Below are 16,136 nucleotides of genomic sequence, written 5' to 3' on the forward strand. Positions count from 1 at the left end.
AGTGATGTGATCAGGTGACATGCTTGTGTTGGGTGTATATGGTAGCTGTACTTTACATGCGGTATCCTGTTCCCACTGGTTAGTTCTTTTAGTTCTCAGAATCCGACTGTGGTATCTCAGTTACTCCCGTTATTTCGTAAACGCGCCTCGATGGCAATGTCTGACCCCAAATTGGATTTACATTGAAAATGTGATGATTCATAGGTCATGGGTGATTAGGAGTATATTTGGTTTAACGCTGTTTTGAACAATAATTGCGTTTATGGATTAAGTTGGAGGAACGTTATACAGGCCGTGGACTTTTTATCAATGTATGAAAGGGAGTTTTATAACGTCAGAACAAGGTCAAAGTGTAAAAAGTTTTTCGTCACTCTGAAACTTCATGCATGGATATAGTTATAAAACAAAAGAGGCTGTTCACTGGTCTCCATTGCTTCTAGTTTATGAGGGTTAATCAGGTGAATGGAATTGGCCATTTGACCATTACTGAACGATATGAGATCATCGATATACCTCACGTTAAGTTAATCTTCTTAATCGTCAAATTCCCTATTTTGATTTCGCCAATCCGAGTTAAAAAGTCGACGCGAATGCATACGCAAACAGAAGGCAAGACGGGAAGCACTGTTGTGTCCTTCAGGATGACTACTGGAAAGTGATGATCGCAGCCAAGGTGAAATGCTAATTGATTATTTATCGGCGAATATTATTCGAAGACTCGTCTTGCCTGCCCTTGAACGAGTAATGTCCTATGGCTACCCCCGCATATAATTCGAAGTATTCACGTAGGTCCCGTCACCTTCGACACAGCGGTGTTTCACTGTATAACAAACATTAATCAGAACAAACATAATCTCGAATGGATGTTTGCAAACGTGTATTCAATTTCACAGAGGACACAAACCAGGGACTTGAAATTAATTTCCACACACATTACGCTTCGTAAACATTATGATCAATCCGAACGGATAAATAAACTGCGAGTTTATTGGTTTTAAAGTTGACAGATGGTCGTTTCTACTTCACCATTTAGGAATAGCTCACGAATTTAACTCAGATACTCTCCATTAGATATTTTACTTTAATTTATGTCTTAACGATTCCCAAGTATTTAGCCGAATCTGTGATCAAGATAAATGCCTATTCATCTGGCAGAATGCAATTTCTCTCCACCAATGAAGACCGTTGTGGACTTGGGAAGCTCACGTAGAGTGTAAAATGGTAATAAAAAGGTTCGGAAGAAAAGAATTCCGTGACACCAGATACATACATTTCCATTAACGAAACATTAGCCGGCAAACTTATTGATGAACAGGATATTCATCTCAACACATTTACAAACCCAGAATGGTATTCCATCAAGTATTTATCTGTCAATGTTAACCACATTTAACGCCTTTTTCTTTTTGCCTGCTAAAGAAAACGTCAATGCCGAAGTCGAAGTTCATTTCAATGAGGGTTTTTGTTGTTTCTGGCGGCGCAGTTCGCCAACAAAACTGTTAAACGGTTTAACTTCGTTATTCTTAGGAGTAGAACTATAAACAAGTCTCTCTGCGGTTTTGCCCATATATACGTCAGCACGTTTGCCTTGCATTACAATCACTATGATTGCAAATCGTAAATACTTAACGTCAACGTCCGAAAATACGCAGTCTTGAATGCCTACTGCTACAGATTACACAGGGCGTAAAGGACAAAATAATGATGAAAAGTGGATCACTGAAAAAAAGTGATGAAAAGTGGATCACTGAAAAAAGTGATGACAGCACGTAAAGATATTCATAGTATTAACCGCAGTACATTTTAAGGTAAATTGAAACATGTATAAAGACTTGTCCCGATAAATACAACTTATTATGCGCCAAAGGTTCGGGTAATACATTTTTGTTATTTCTACTATATGTCATCAATGGTATCGAAACGGTTACATCCCATTAGTAAGACATCCCATTAGTGAGACACCCATTGTAAGACAGTGGAGTAGGTGGAATTAATTAAACAAACACAGCCAGTCTACCCACTTAACAATGGTCACAGCCCATGATTAGCGGATTAATTAATACGTGTAGGCCAGTAATTCTGTTTGAATATTCTCAGGAAATAAATGAGTTAGGAGCTAGTAGGAGCTTACTCAAAAAGTTGAGATGCATGTTTTGTTAAAACTTACTCATTACACATATAAATTCCCCTAGTCTGTGAACATTCCATGCACAATCATGGCAGGTTCGCAGCAGGTTGAGTTCATTACCAGTCAAAGAGGTACTCTCGAGGTCCTCGTTCAGTCGACATTGCAGCACCCTGGAGAGAGACCAATGATGGTGAGCGGTTTCTGCTTTTTGCCGACGGTGAAGAAGACAAGATGCTGGTACTTGCAACTGATGATCAGCTTAGAGTCCTCCAGTCAGCTTCCATTGTCTACATGGATGGTACTTTCTCCGCCTGCCCAGATCTTTGGAATCAGCTTTACATACTGCATGCACGGATAGGAAGCATTACCTATCCCCTAGTCTACGCATTGATACCTGATCGTCGGACTACAACTTACCAACGCCTCTTTGCTCAGTTGAAGGTCCACATCCAACATCTACTGAACCAACCATTCAACCCAGAGATATTCCAGGTGGACTTTGAAGTTGCTGCCATTAGAGCCCTCCGGACAGAGTTTCAAGGTTCAGACATCAAGGGGTGTTTCTTCCACTTTACCCAGGCGATTTGGCGGAAAACACAGGAGCTTGGTCTTGCTGTTGGATACAGAGATAACCCCCTTGTGGAACAGTGGATCCGACGAGCTGCTGCCTTGCCTCTGCTGCCTCTTCAACAGGTTCAGGATGCATGGATTGACTCCATGAACCAGTCTCCCGATGTACCCAATGCTGACGAATTCAACGACTACATAGTCACAAACTGGGTGGATTATGAAGCCAGATTCCCTCTTTCACTGTGGAACCATCACCAGACATTCGGCCCAAGGACCAACAACAACCTGGAGGGTTTCCACAGTCGCCTCAATGCATCACTGAATCATCGTCATCCTAATCTCTACAGGTTCATCGAGATCATCAAGAAGATTGAGAAATCTGAGAAGACCAAGCTATCTCAGTTAGACCTAGGTGCAGCTCCACCAGCAAGAAAGCGTGTGTACAAGGAGATTGACAATCGACTTTCCAGACTGAAGGATCAGCTATCCCAGGGTGTCAAGACACCCCTCCAGTTCTTGTATGCTGTTGGCAAACTTCTGAAGATGGATTAAGGTTGTGTCGTGTGACAACCTCGACGTGAACTGTGATGTGAACTGTGATATTAACTTTAACTGAACTCTAAGTGGCGAATATGTTAAAACAATGGATTTTAAGGGATGGATGAATTAAAATGTTGAATTAAATAAAGTAAAAGAGGGTATCAAACATCTTGAGTCATTTCTTTTGTCTATAATAAGACAAGTCCATTTTCATGATAGGGGTTAATTACTTGATTAACATGTGCAATCAGGTATGACATTGTTATTTTAAGGTGTCTCACAACTGGGTTGTCTTACTAATTGGAGGAGACCATCGAAACACATCAGGGTAATAAACAGTACGTGTGAACACACGGTCGACGGATCTCTGATGTAATAGCGAGAAACAGGCGCGACAGTCTACAGTCCAAATCCACTGTGATGCTATAGATCAAGAGAGAGTATAATTGAATAATAGAATTACATAAGAGGTAGTAACTTGTTACTTAGAGATTATGTACTGAAACCCAACTGCCAGCCACAAGGGAAAATACACACTGATGGTGGCCAAATCTAAAATAAATGTAGTCACGGGTACCATAGGCGATTTAGGACCTCAAGTTGGCAGTGTTTCCGCGAGTGCCGCAGGCGATATTGGACCTCAAGTTGGCAGTGTTTCTGCGAGTGCCATAGGCGATATTGGACCTCATGTTGGCAGTGTTTCTGCGAGTGCCACAGTCGATATTGGACCTCAAGTTGGCAGTGTTTCCGCGAGTGCCACAGGCGATATTGGACCTCATGTTGGCCTTACCTCAGCCTTGCAACGTTCTGAAAACATTAAGTTTTTGGTCTTCAGCAGCCCATGCATGTCGTAAAAGGCGACTAACGGGATCGGGTGGTCGGGCTCGCTGACTTGGTTGATGCGTATAATCGTATCCCAAATACGTAGATCGATGCTCATCATTTCAATCAATGGATTATCGGGTCAAGACTCGATTATTTGCAGACAGCTGTCATATAGATTGAATATTGCTGGTTGCGGCGTCAAACAAGAAACAAATATTTGGGAACAGTTGACTTATATTTGCGCATGTATATGACACCGGTGGGACAGGGTAACAGGAAAATAAAAGTAACATAACCCTTTCCATATTCTTAAGAAAGCTCTGTTCGAGTTCGACTACCTCATGAGCATGTGTTTATTAACTCCTGTTGTCGCACTTTCGACAGTCAAGTCAAAATGAAGAATTCAATCGGACATCATTATTGTCAACCATAAAAACGTTTTTGAAAGTTTTACTGAGGCCTCGAGTAACCCTGAGCAAACAACTTCTCAGCTCTTGTATATCTCAATCAAAGATAGTTGGAAAGACTCTTTGTCTTTGTGTCCCAGCTTACGCTTGACTTCGTCATAGATTGCTTTATCCTGACTGTCGCGTGGCCGGTTGTTTTAGATTGTTTCCTCCACCTCAGTCATTGGTGGCCGATCAGGGTGGAAGCCTCCGAACTCGGCTGCTACGTGAGCTCTGATCATCCTCAAACTCACAGCATATTGTAATGATATGGAAAGTTTTAAGTTATTTCCAATAAAGTAGGAACTCTAATGAAAAAGTGATTTCATAAATCAAATCAGAACCTTGAAATATCCATACTGGAATTGTGTTTGCATCGTGGACATTCTTGTTTTCTGTAGAATATCATTTGTTTTGAAGAGCGTAGAAACTGCGACCATTACATCTTCTGAGCAAGTGTCGTATAACGCTTTTGGAGAGCACGCTCGACTGTACCTGGAGCTGCAGGAATATTGCTCGATATAAATGGACATTTGACTACTGGAAAGTTGAAGTCATCCTTCTGGTCGTACAATCTTGTGGAGAGTGTTTTTCACTCGGAATCTTTACGCACAGATCTAAATATGAAACAGAGGAGGCGTTCTCACTGGTCGCCTTGGCCGCATGGAAATAATATCCATAATCCTTTACCGTCTGTCCTGAAATATGCGAGACTTATAATGTAGCCCATCGATGTCATGGGAGTTGTTTGAATAAACACAAACATGGTCATTTCGTATTTGGTTTACTCTAATGCTAAACAGGGAAGGGTACCATTGTGTGATTAACTGGAGACTGGTATTACCATATGGACACCTCAGCGGTTTGTAGTCAGCACAGCTGATCTCTATTTCATTATTCAATCCAATCCTAATCCCTCTTGGCCCCGTCTCTTTATGCAGTGCTGGTGGAACCCCGAGAGACACAAGGGACCTCATCACGAGCCCTTCTGTTTGTAGCGGGAAGGTAAGCTTTGTCTAACTACAAAGCAATGCTAAAACTAAACCGGATTTTGTCATCATCGCAATTAGTAAATAAGACATGGATTTGTCTCATTCTTATTGCAGAATAACAAAATGATGATGTTTATTTGGCACGTGATGTTATACGAGACGGATGGCATGGGACAATGTGATGCGGAAGCGGCGTCTCTGCTTTGAAAAGATGGGATGTTTAAGGATATTACAGCAGGGATCGTCCATGTGGCATTATGCTCGGTCGAAGAGATTTTAGTAATATTTGAATGAAATTGCACCTATGTACATGCATGTGACGTTATTGATAGGAGAGTTTATGCAAATGAAATTACATCAACGTACATGCATGTAGCATGTATAAAGGGAAGGGTTTATACGTTTAACCGTTTAGCGATCAAGATGATGGATTCTACCTCTAAGGTAGCATGATCATGTGTTCATGGCGCGCGAGATTATCGCATGATAAATGTGCTTTGATTTGTAAGGGTCGGAGTATTGCGTCCTTGTTTAAGCTCATCATAGTAACCATCTTTTAACAGGCACACACTGGCTGTCGACTGATTGAGTTCCAAATTTTATTGATTGATTCATCTTGTATTTGTCATGTGCATGAGTCAATCAAAATACAATCTGAGGTAATAAATCAAATACCAACTCAAAATACAGATCTGAATTGATACAAGTGATAGTGTCCTTCCCTAAAGATTGTCGTTGCCGGAGAGTCATTACTAAACTGTAATGTATCTGTTCTGGTTAGAAATAACTCGTGGCATACGCACCACATGTTGGAGTGAGCTGGGTTTGACGACGCTTTGAACAGTATTTCTGTTATATCACGGCGTATCAGCTGGTGTTGGATGAAAGCCCGAAGTGATGCAGGTCAGACGTTTACCGCCTTGGAGAAACCCACGAGCAGGAGTACGGTGCTAGCAAACCTAGAAACATAATCGAGGCGAACCGATATTAACCCACTATCAAAGGTCTTTGGCGTGAAATTGTAACGTTCTTACCGTTCTGTTTGAAACGTCCATGCCCGTGCTGAGACGGATGGGTAGTCGGGTTTGACTGTGTTGCGTCATGGCCCGATAGCGTGGCTTGCTGCTTCAGCGACTGGATTGTAAGGCCCAGATTTGAATAGTTACAGTTCGCGGTGGCATATCAGGGATATTGAGGACTTCCGCATTCAGCAACGTGAACTATCACTAACTCGCTAGCATCCTCACAGCACTTTAGGGGGCGGTCGGGTAGCCAAGTGATTAAAGCGTTCGCTCGTCACGCCGAAGACCCGGGTTCGATTACCGACATGGGTACAATGTGTGAAGCCCATTTCTTGTGTCCCCCGCCGTGGTATTGCTGGAAAAGTGCTAAAAGCGGTGTAAAACGACACTCACTCACAGCACTTTAGGAAGGCCATACAATGCCGGCCATTACTACGTACGTCTCTTAAACAGTGCTTATAGAATTGCTTTGGGACTTCGCTCACTGATCCCTTCTATTTGTAGTCTAAACTCCAAATCCACGTGAAAACTGAACAGCGTTTTGTAATTATCGTAATTGAGACATTTTCTCTTTCTAAAATACAACATAAAAATCATGTTATTCGTGAAAGAAGGGTGTATGAATGTGATGACAAAACCTTTTTTGGAAACATATCAGTATTATATTATGTCACAAAAGTGGCTACATTGAACATTATAGAATAATTAATCTGTTTTAATGAGATAAAAATGATAATATATTTAAGTGAAATTGCATTAAAAATAAGTATGATAGATATTTAGTATAATACTTTGGAGACATTCTGCTACTTGGTACACACCGAGTTTCACAATGAAATGCTGAACAATTAGTGTATTAACTAGGTACAACACAATTGTTAAATGGAAACGTTTGTTGCAAAATCTGATTTGGATACTTAATATTTTGAAAGAAATATGTTGTTCGCGGAGCGTTCAATGCCGCTTCTGTCATGTTGGGACTAGCCAATGTCCGGATCCGATAGTGTCATACCGGGACCAACCGATGACCATTCGTGTTATACCGGGCCCAACCGACGACCATTCCGTGTCATACCGGGACCAACCGATGATCATTTGTGTCATACCGGGACCAGCCGATCACAATTCGTGTCATACCGGGACCAACCGATGACCATTTGTGTCATACCGGGACCAGCCGATCACAATTCGTGTCATACCGGGACCAACCGATGACCATTCCGTGTCATACCGGGTCCAGCCGATTGCCATTCGTGTCATACCGAGACTAGCCGATTACAATTCGTGTCATACCGGGACCAACCGATGACCATTCCGTGTCATACCGGGACCAACCGATGACCATTCCGTGTCTTACCGGGACCAGCCGATGGCCATTCGTGTCATACCGGGACCAAACGATGACCATTCCGTGTCATACCGGGACCAGCCGATGACCATTCCGTGTCATACCGGGACCAAACGATGACCATTCCATGTCATACCGGGACCAGCCGATGGCTATTCTTGTCCACCGTGTGCACCATTGCTCGACTGGGTACGTCTTCCGGCAAGGAAAAATGAGAAATAAAATCATGTAGTCGAGCCACCTTCAAACATTACTTTATAATTTCACATGGCTTGTTTATTATTATTATTATAATTATTATTATTATTTACAGATTAAAATAAAAAATGCACAGTCAGGCTTGTTAGACTCATCATCTCAGGTCCCTTGCCCCCTCTACACGCAGCCCAGACAGCGAATGGGACTTCTCCCAGAAAGCGCTGCATAGTCAAACTCACCCAGAACTTTTCGGAGAATGTAAAGACTCCCCAACACTGCAGCCTTCTGCATTACCCAGATTGTCAGAAGGTCTGTATTCCTGATAGCAAACCCGGGTACTCTCCTAATGTCAGTCAACAGATTGGGACGTACCAAACCTGAGGCACCGAGAACAATGGGGAGTCGGACAACATGGTACTTGTGATGCAAGCGTGACATTTCGAAAGCGAGATCTGCATATTTGCCATATTTTTCTTGAATCTTGTCAATCACATTAGTGGCATTTCTGTGTTTTTTCATCAGTGTGATTGTCTGACATGCCTTTCGTATCATCGATACACCCTTATTGCACGTGCAGCTTCGGCTGCACAAGCGGCACGTGTTTTTTCACTTTTTCTCATTTTCTCCAAACCAACGTGCAGTGGACGTGTATCACCTCGTACACAGAGCATCGATGTGTTTGAATGATGTGTTTTGCATTGCTTTAATTTGAACATGTGTTTTTAATTTTTTGGAATTTCATGTTTAAAGTGGTAAAGTTACTTTTGGCGGGCGATTTATAACCTTGCTCGCTTATTGGTGTAATCTCGTCTCTTCTGAATATCAATCCTATAACTTAAGCCATCATTCTGATGACTTTAATGTTGAAACGTTTGAACGTATAAATATTCATTGTAACAACATCACACATTTCAAGATTAACGGTATCTTCTGAATCTCAGAAGCTGATATAACAGTGCAAATGCTATTCATTGAAAACAGTATTAGTCATGTTGGTAGCTTTTCGAGTCCTCATTGAAGTTTAAGGACCTCTCGATAGCAATCATTGCAACGACGCTGTAGACGCGAACCTGCAAATGCGCCTTTGTCGTCTCGTAGGTTCACAGGCGATTGTATGAGGCACTGAAGTTCTTCATTAAGAAAGCCGAGATTGATCCGATAGTCTTACCAGAGAGTATTAAAATGCCCAATGGCTTGTCAAATACTAGAAGGTAAAAGAGGCCTCAAAAGGTTTATGGACTGGTGACGATGTAATCTCGAATTTCTCCTATGGGCCGTGTGTGTTAAATACAATCAGATTGCTGCAAGCAGAGTTTCTTGTGATGCTAACGTAACCTGATTGTCTGTCACGGGCGTTAATACTGATACGATGTAACAGCCAGCTCTGTTATAACACAGTAGAGGCGTTGGAGCTAAATGAGATTAAATGACTATACTAAGAGAATGTATTTTTAAAAAAGGAAACTGATGTATAGAAAAATAAAATAACATTTTATGATAAATATATTCGGTGAGTGTGTCTGTGTTGGTGGTGGTGGGTGTGTTCCACATTTTGCATTTTGTCTTGACGAGAATGTACGGAGCGGTCACGGTATGTATCTTTGTCCGCGTACAGCGTATGCATGGAGGATTACCTCAATGACATGGTTCGTGTTGTCCCCGTGAACATCCAGGTTAAGATTGGTCTTCAGCAACCCATGCTTGTCGCAAGAGGCGACTAACGGACAGAAGCTCTATCCACTAAACCACGGAGGCGGTATACGGGGGCTTCAATTTAAAATAGTTATGTTATGTGAGGGACACCAGAAATGGGCTCCACACATTGTGGGGAATCGAACCCGGACCATCGTCTTGACGAACAAACGCTGTAGCCACAAGGCTATCCCACCCAGTTGAATACAGATGATGACAGCATGTTCTACCGCCAACAGTAATACATACAGCAGGGTAGCCAATTCCCAATGTTAACACAACGTGTGAAGCCAATACTCGAGTCCCCTCTGATGTGGTCGCTATGTTGGCAAAATGGCGTACACGATATACATTCAGTGTCTCCAACAGGGGAACGCAGACAAGGGTGGTACTCAGACCCTGTGAAGACACACAATAAAGGTTGGAGAGAACACACAGAGAAGGACCATTAACCCTAAACAAAATTATGTTAGTATATGGACAATTTGACAGTACAATCGTAAATAGGTTCCTAGATTCTGGAAACGGGATTCCAGGCAAGACGTTCAAACATTATTCTGTGGTTTCTTTAGCCTGTAGTGTTAAGGTTACTATCACACATGCCGTGATAATATAACTACTTAAATTACACATAATGAATACCCCGTGGGGATTCCGGGAAAGAATGGGGTCAAAAAGGTATATACTGGTTTTACGAGGCGACAAAATGGTTGGTTGGTCAGATTCTTCGAACGTGAAGTTGCTCATAAAATACAAAACAAAATAACAGGGATTTGGATTTTTTAAAATATTTGTATGACCTTGTGTGCTCATTCTTTACTACAAAAACATATTCCCCCAAAACATATTCATGATCCATTACTTTCTTTGTTCATATTGTTCAATATTATTCATACTGGTTTGTTTGGTGAGGTGAGGTGAAATTTTATTTAACTTCGCTTTCAATATTATTGCACATATTTAACAATGCACATGCACGTGTATCTTTGTGTGTGTGGCTACTTGTACTAGTCCGGACTAATGCCGATTTTAGAGTGCTAGCCAAATGAGATACCATGCCGCAGTTTAACACGAATATCCCACTCAAACACAGTATACTGACTGGGAGCCTACCAATCCTTGTTTTAACCCCTTAATGCGCCAGGCAGGGTAACAAGTACCATTTTTTGACGTCTTCTGGTATGTCGCGACCGGGGATGAAACCCCGGATCCTTCCCTCTCTTGGCGGATGAAGGCGGTCTAGCCAAGACAGGCCCCCGATATATAGCTAGGATATTGCATTTTTTCATTTCAGTCATAACACACCCTAACAGCTTTATGCGGACAAAGAGTAACGTAGGTCACCATTTTTGTGAAACTCACACAAAAAGCCGCAGAGAAAACAGATCGTTCTCCAGACGAATCTTTTACTTGATCCCATGATCAGCGGATCCTGAAACAGCTCTAAGGCATAACTCTTTCCACCGCGGCGCCTTAGAGGACCGAGCCTTCTTCGTCCCCTTAACGTTTCACCAATTGTGTTGAAAATATCTCTATGTCATGACAAGTGTAAGCACCAGTACTAGTTTTCGCTACGTGTGCATATTGATTCGCAGCCCCTATGACAAGACATCATTTCGACTTCAGCCAAGACTCGGCGATAGTGTGATGAACGGACTGGTGCACACATCGGCTATAGATACCCTGATAGGACATCTGGATTCAGATAATTGCTACACCATTATTGGATTAAGAAGTTGTTTGTGTTTAGCTAAACACGTGTCTCCATCCTTCTGTTGCAATTTTAATATCATACAAAGTTACGTTTCGAGTTAACTAATAAACAGCCTGTGTAATCTCATTACAGAAAAAAATAACAGCTTTGAATTTTTCTCCAAGTTTCCAATTCTCGTCAGGCCATTTAAGTAACAGGTCACACAATCAAGAAACAATGGCATCTTTCACATTCGTGACTATTTTGATATCTTCAGGAACGAATATTTGTAATTGAATCTTCATGGAAAGTGTATCCCTTGTGGATCGAAAGGAGTTGTTGCATAACACAACTATTGCTTTACGAGTGTTTGAGTTTATGGCCAGTCACCGAACACCACATATGGAATGACGAAGAAGCAGCGTGTACATGGTTGACATAAAATTATCATTGAGATGGCCGTGATAACAAGAGAGATAATCATGAAAAAAAGAGATAAATATGACAGTATGACGCTAAGGGAGATAGCAAACAAAACAAGATAAACATGAGACTATAAGTACGACGTCGAGGTAGATAAACACGCCAGGACGACGTCACAAAAGATAAACACGACAGGACGACGTCACAAAGGATAAACACGACAGGGCGACGTCACAAAAGAAAAACACGACAGGACGACGTCACAAAAGAAAAACACGACAGGGCGACGTCACAAAAGAAAAACACGACAGGGTGACGTCACAAAAGAAAAACACGACAGGACGACGTCACAAAAGAAAAAACGACAGGGCGACGTCACAAAAGAAAAACACGACAGGGCGGCGTCACAAAAGAAAAAAACGACAGGGCGACGTCACAAAAGAAAAACACGACAGGGCGGCGTCACAAAAGAAAAAAACGACAGGGCGACGTCACAAAAGAAAAAAAACGACAGGGCGACGTCGACGTTATAATAGACAAACACGACAGGGCGACGTCACACAAGACAAACACGACATGGCGACGCAACAATAGATCAACGTGAGACCACGAGTACGACATCAAAATAGATACTCACGACAGGGCAACGTCATAATAGATAAACACGACAGACGACGTCCCAGTAGATAAACACGAACTTGTGACGTGTGAAAAGATAAACACGACTGGGCGACGTCACAACAGATAGCGATTAACGGCATCGGGTGGTCAGGCTCGCTGTTTTGGTTGATGCATGTCATCGTATCCCAATTACGTGGTTTGATGATCATGGCATCATTTACTGGATTGTCTGGTCCAGACTCGATTATTTACAGACCGCCGTCATACAGCTGGAGTATTGCTGAGTGCGGCGTTAAACAACAAGAATCAAAACATGGGTCGAGCTTGACGCGTCATTGATTCACGGCGAGGTGACAAATACACGCTCACATCTGCCGCTCCTGACGGTGTAAAGACCAAGGTGAAGTGTGATGCGGTGCACGTTGACGTATCACGTCGCGACGTCTCAATAGATGGACGTCAGAATAGATACATACGCTACCACGATGATACAGAGCCTCGCAGTCACATTACAAACAAGAACTATGACAGACACCATGGCGGCGCGAAAAATAACAAGACAACATGTCGTCATGAGACTCTGTCACTATCTTACATATAATCTCAAAGTCCATCACACATTTAGCTAAGAAAGACTTCGTCACTCGAATTTGTAATGTGTGAACACTGCATCATTGACGTTATGTTCTGCCGCGGTGTTCATGTCACAAACACGCTTCTGTAACTTTGCTATGGTAACATGTTCTTGGCATATGTCATGATGGTCTGTTAACGTTCAGTGAGCAAGAAAACCGCTCCATGAGGCAGACAGACAGCAGATACTTTATTTGGTATTTAAAGCCACATGGACAATTGTACAGTTGACAATTCAGTTTCATTTGTTTAGTCACGTGATATGTATGATATAGAAACTCAATCTGACAGAGAAAATATGTTTTAACAATATGGCTCGTGAACGTACAACAGCATGGTTGTTGGCTGATAAGAGACTGATCATTAACTTCTTGTTTTCATGCATATTGTTAAACTTCGGAATATACTATACTTATCACATACTAATAAAACATGAAATTCATCCCAAATTTCTCCAAATTGGCAGTTTGTTACAGGTATCCATTTCAATTTCTCTTTTTTCACATCTACGTCTAAAATTGACATTGAACTTGTGCAACGACACTGAATTTACATAAAGCCATACCAAGCGATTTATTATCTAACATACTTATATACCTCTATGGTTCCATACTGGGGTGATATCAATGTAATTGCTTGAGAAACGTGAAGAAGACATACTATCAAGCCAGTTTTGACCTCACATGTCTTTGTTTACAAGAGTATAAGGACAAATCTGTATCCGCTACGTCTTTGGACATCTGCACAAATGAATAATCACATGACAATAATAAATATCCTGACATTGGAGACCCAATTCGTTTTACCACTGTCATCAAGAGCTTTAAGTAGTTTTTAACATTGGTTAGGGTATATTTGCGATCACATGCTCATTAATTTTAACCAATATTTTGTCATGAATGGGACATCGTCCTGTTTCACCATCAATAGCTTTATTGTAAACATATTTTCCAATCATTAACACGCTCCATCATTCAGGAGCTGTTGTGTTAGAAAATCAATTTGAGGTTACACTTCGACAAGAAGACACGTTTTTACGATACTACATTGGAAGTGTGAGAATCGCATTATGCAGATAAAGGAAAGCAAAGAATATACCCACCCAATGAAAGTATTTAACTAGTGATCATAATCACATCTTGAGAAGACCTTACTATTGACCGTCCCAGCAGACATGACACTGTTACAGTTTGTGAGGAATCGGTTATGCGGGCACAATAAATTGTTCCATTCGGTAAGGATTCAGGTATGTGGACACAAGAAAGTGTTCCATTTGTTGAGGAATCGGTTATGTGGACACAAGAAACTGTTCCAATTCATAATTACGTGTCTGTGAAAGCAACTCTTGCAAACGTTCTCATGACGCCTTGTGATCCAATTTGTCCATAGGTCGAATGAACAGTTTTACCACATGCTCTAGCCATATTCTTCTGAGCCAATATGTGTGACCGATTTTCAGGAACCACCCATGCAAACACAAGAAACCACCCATGCAAACACAGTCTACGAGAATGGTAACGTAAATATCATAATGACTTTGCCAAGGCTGCCGGGGACAGTTGTTGAGGGATCCACCATGGTAGACAATGTAGGACCAAGCTGTGGTCATTCACGAAGAATGGTTCGTTTTGTCACATTAGCTAGTCAGTTGTTCGTTGTGGGTATAATATGCCGTGTCGAACATCACGCCATGACCAGTATCGTTGCACCAGAAATAGTTCAATGGCACATTTGGATTGTTCTGGATTATTCAGGAAACCAGTGTGTATCCTTCAGAGCAACGTCCACACGTTAACAGTACTCGTATAAGGTGTGACAGCTCAGAAGAGATAATAATCAATGTCCTGCGAGTTCTTATCATTATTCATAACGTTATCTGTTTTGTGGCAACCCCCGAACGACTGAGTAGACCATCCCCTTACCGCCTCCTTATTGTTAGGGTCCACTAACATAAGGATCTGGTGGTCACAACGTGTGACCCCCGTAGGGATTCCGAATTAGAACACACGCTGGTCGTAAGCCGTGCCCCGTAGGGAGTCCAGGTTAGAAGAGGACCCCTGCAACACACGCTGGTCGTAAGCGGTGACCCTGAAGAGATTCCGGGTTAGAATTGGCCCCTGCAACACACGCTGGCCGTAAGCCGTGCCCCGTAGGGATTCCTGGTTAGAAGAGGTCCCCTGCAACACAGGCTGGCCGTAAAAAGTGACCCCAAGGAGATTCCGGGTTAGAAGAGGACCCCTGCAATACACGCTGGCCGTCAGAGGTGACCCCGGAGGGACCCCTGCAACGCACACAGGCCGTAAGAAGTGACCCCGTGGAGATTCCGGTTGAGAATAGGACCATTGCAACATATGCTGGTTGTAAGAAATATGCTAACAAAACCAGTTACGGGACTTTCTGATTTTTACACGCCGACGACGTCGTATGCTGGAATGTTGGTGAGTGACAACAAATCAACACGATGTTTGACCATAATGATACCGTACCATCGTGACTGAACTGTGTGGATTGCTATACATGGTCATGTGTGCAGCACACTATGTTTCTGCAGTGCGTGAGTGAGTGAGTTGGGTTTCACACCGCTTTGAACATCATTCCAGTCATATCACGGCGCGTCAGCTTAAAGAAAGCCTGAAGTGATGCAGGTCTCAGGCGTTTACCACTCTGATGAAACCCACGATCTCGTGTATGGTGCCGACAAACCTTGAAACACAATCGGGGGAAGAACGCACGATCAGTGCTTTTCTGACACGCCTTAGGAATCTCCTTATTGCTATTAGGTTTGACTAATTGGATGTGATTCATGCTTTTGATATAGCAGGAATGTCACAACAGACTCGGATATTTCTTGTTATTATAGAAATGGGTTTGTCGCATTTATTTAGACAACTCGGCCACACGCACCATCGCTGCCTTTGATCACATCACTCACACTGATATAAATCCCCTTAAAGGGGGACTGCCGGGGTTTGTAACTATTTGCAGTCAATAGCCATGACCCATGG

At 42.3% G+C, this 16,136-nt stretch overlaps 2 protein-coding genes across 2 annotated transcripts in view; both read left to right on the forward strand.

Annotated features, from left to right (window-relative positions):
- The window catches only part of LOC124145154 (LWamide neuropeptides-like), a 133,052-nt gene that overhangs the window by 10,182 nt on the left and 106,734 nt on the right, over window positions 1-16,136 (forward strand). The window lies entirely within an intron of this gene.
- Window positions 2,217-3,250, forward strand: LOC125377370. The gene is made up of 2 exons (XM_048390429.1): window positions 2,217-2,318; window positions 2,564-3,250. The coding sequence occupies exons 1-2, from the start codon at window positions 2,217-2,219 to the stop codon at window positions 3,248-3,250; spliced, it is 789 nt and encodes a 262-aa protein (XP_048246386.1).

The sequence above is a fragment of the Haliotis rufescens genome, unplaced genomic scaffold, assembly GCF_023055435.1.
Source record: "Haliotis rufescens isolate VD_foot unplaced genomic scaffold, xgHalRufe1.0.p SCAF_9, whole genome shotgun sequence".
Classification (NCBI taxonomy): Eukaryota; Metazoa; Mollusca; class Gastropoda; order Lepetellida; family Haliotidae; genus Haliotis; species Haliotis rufescens.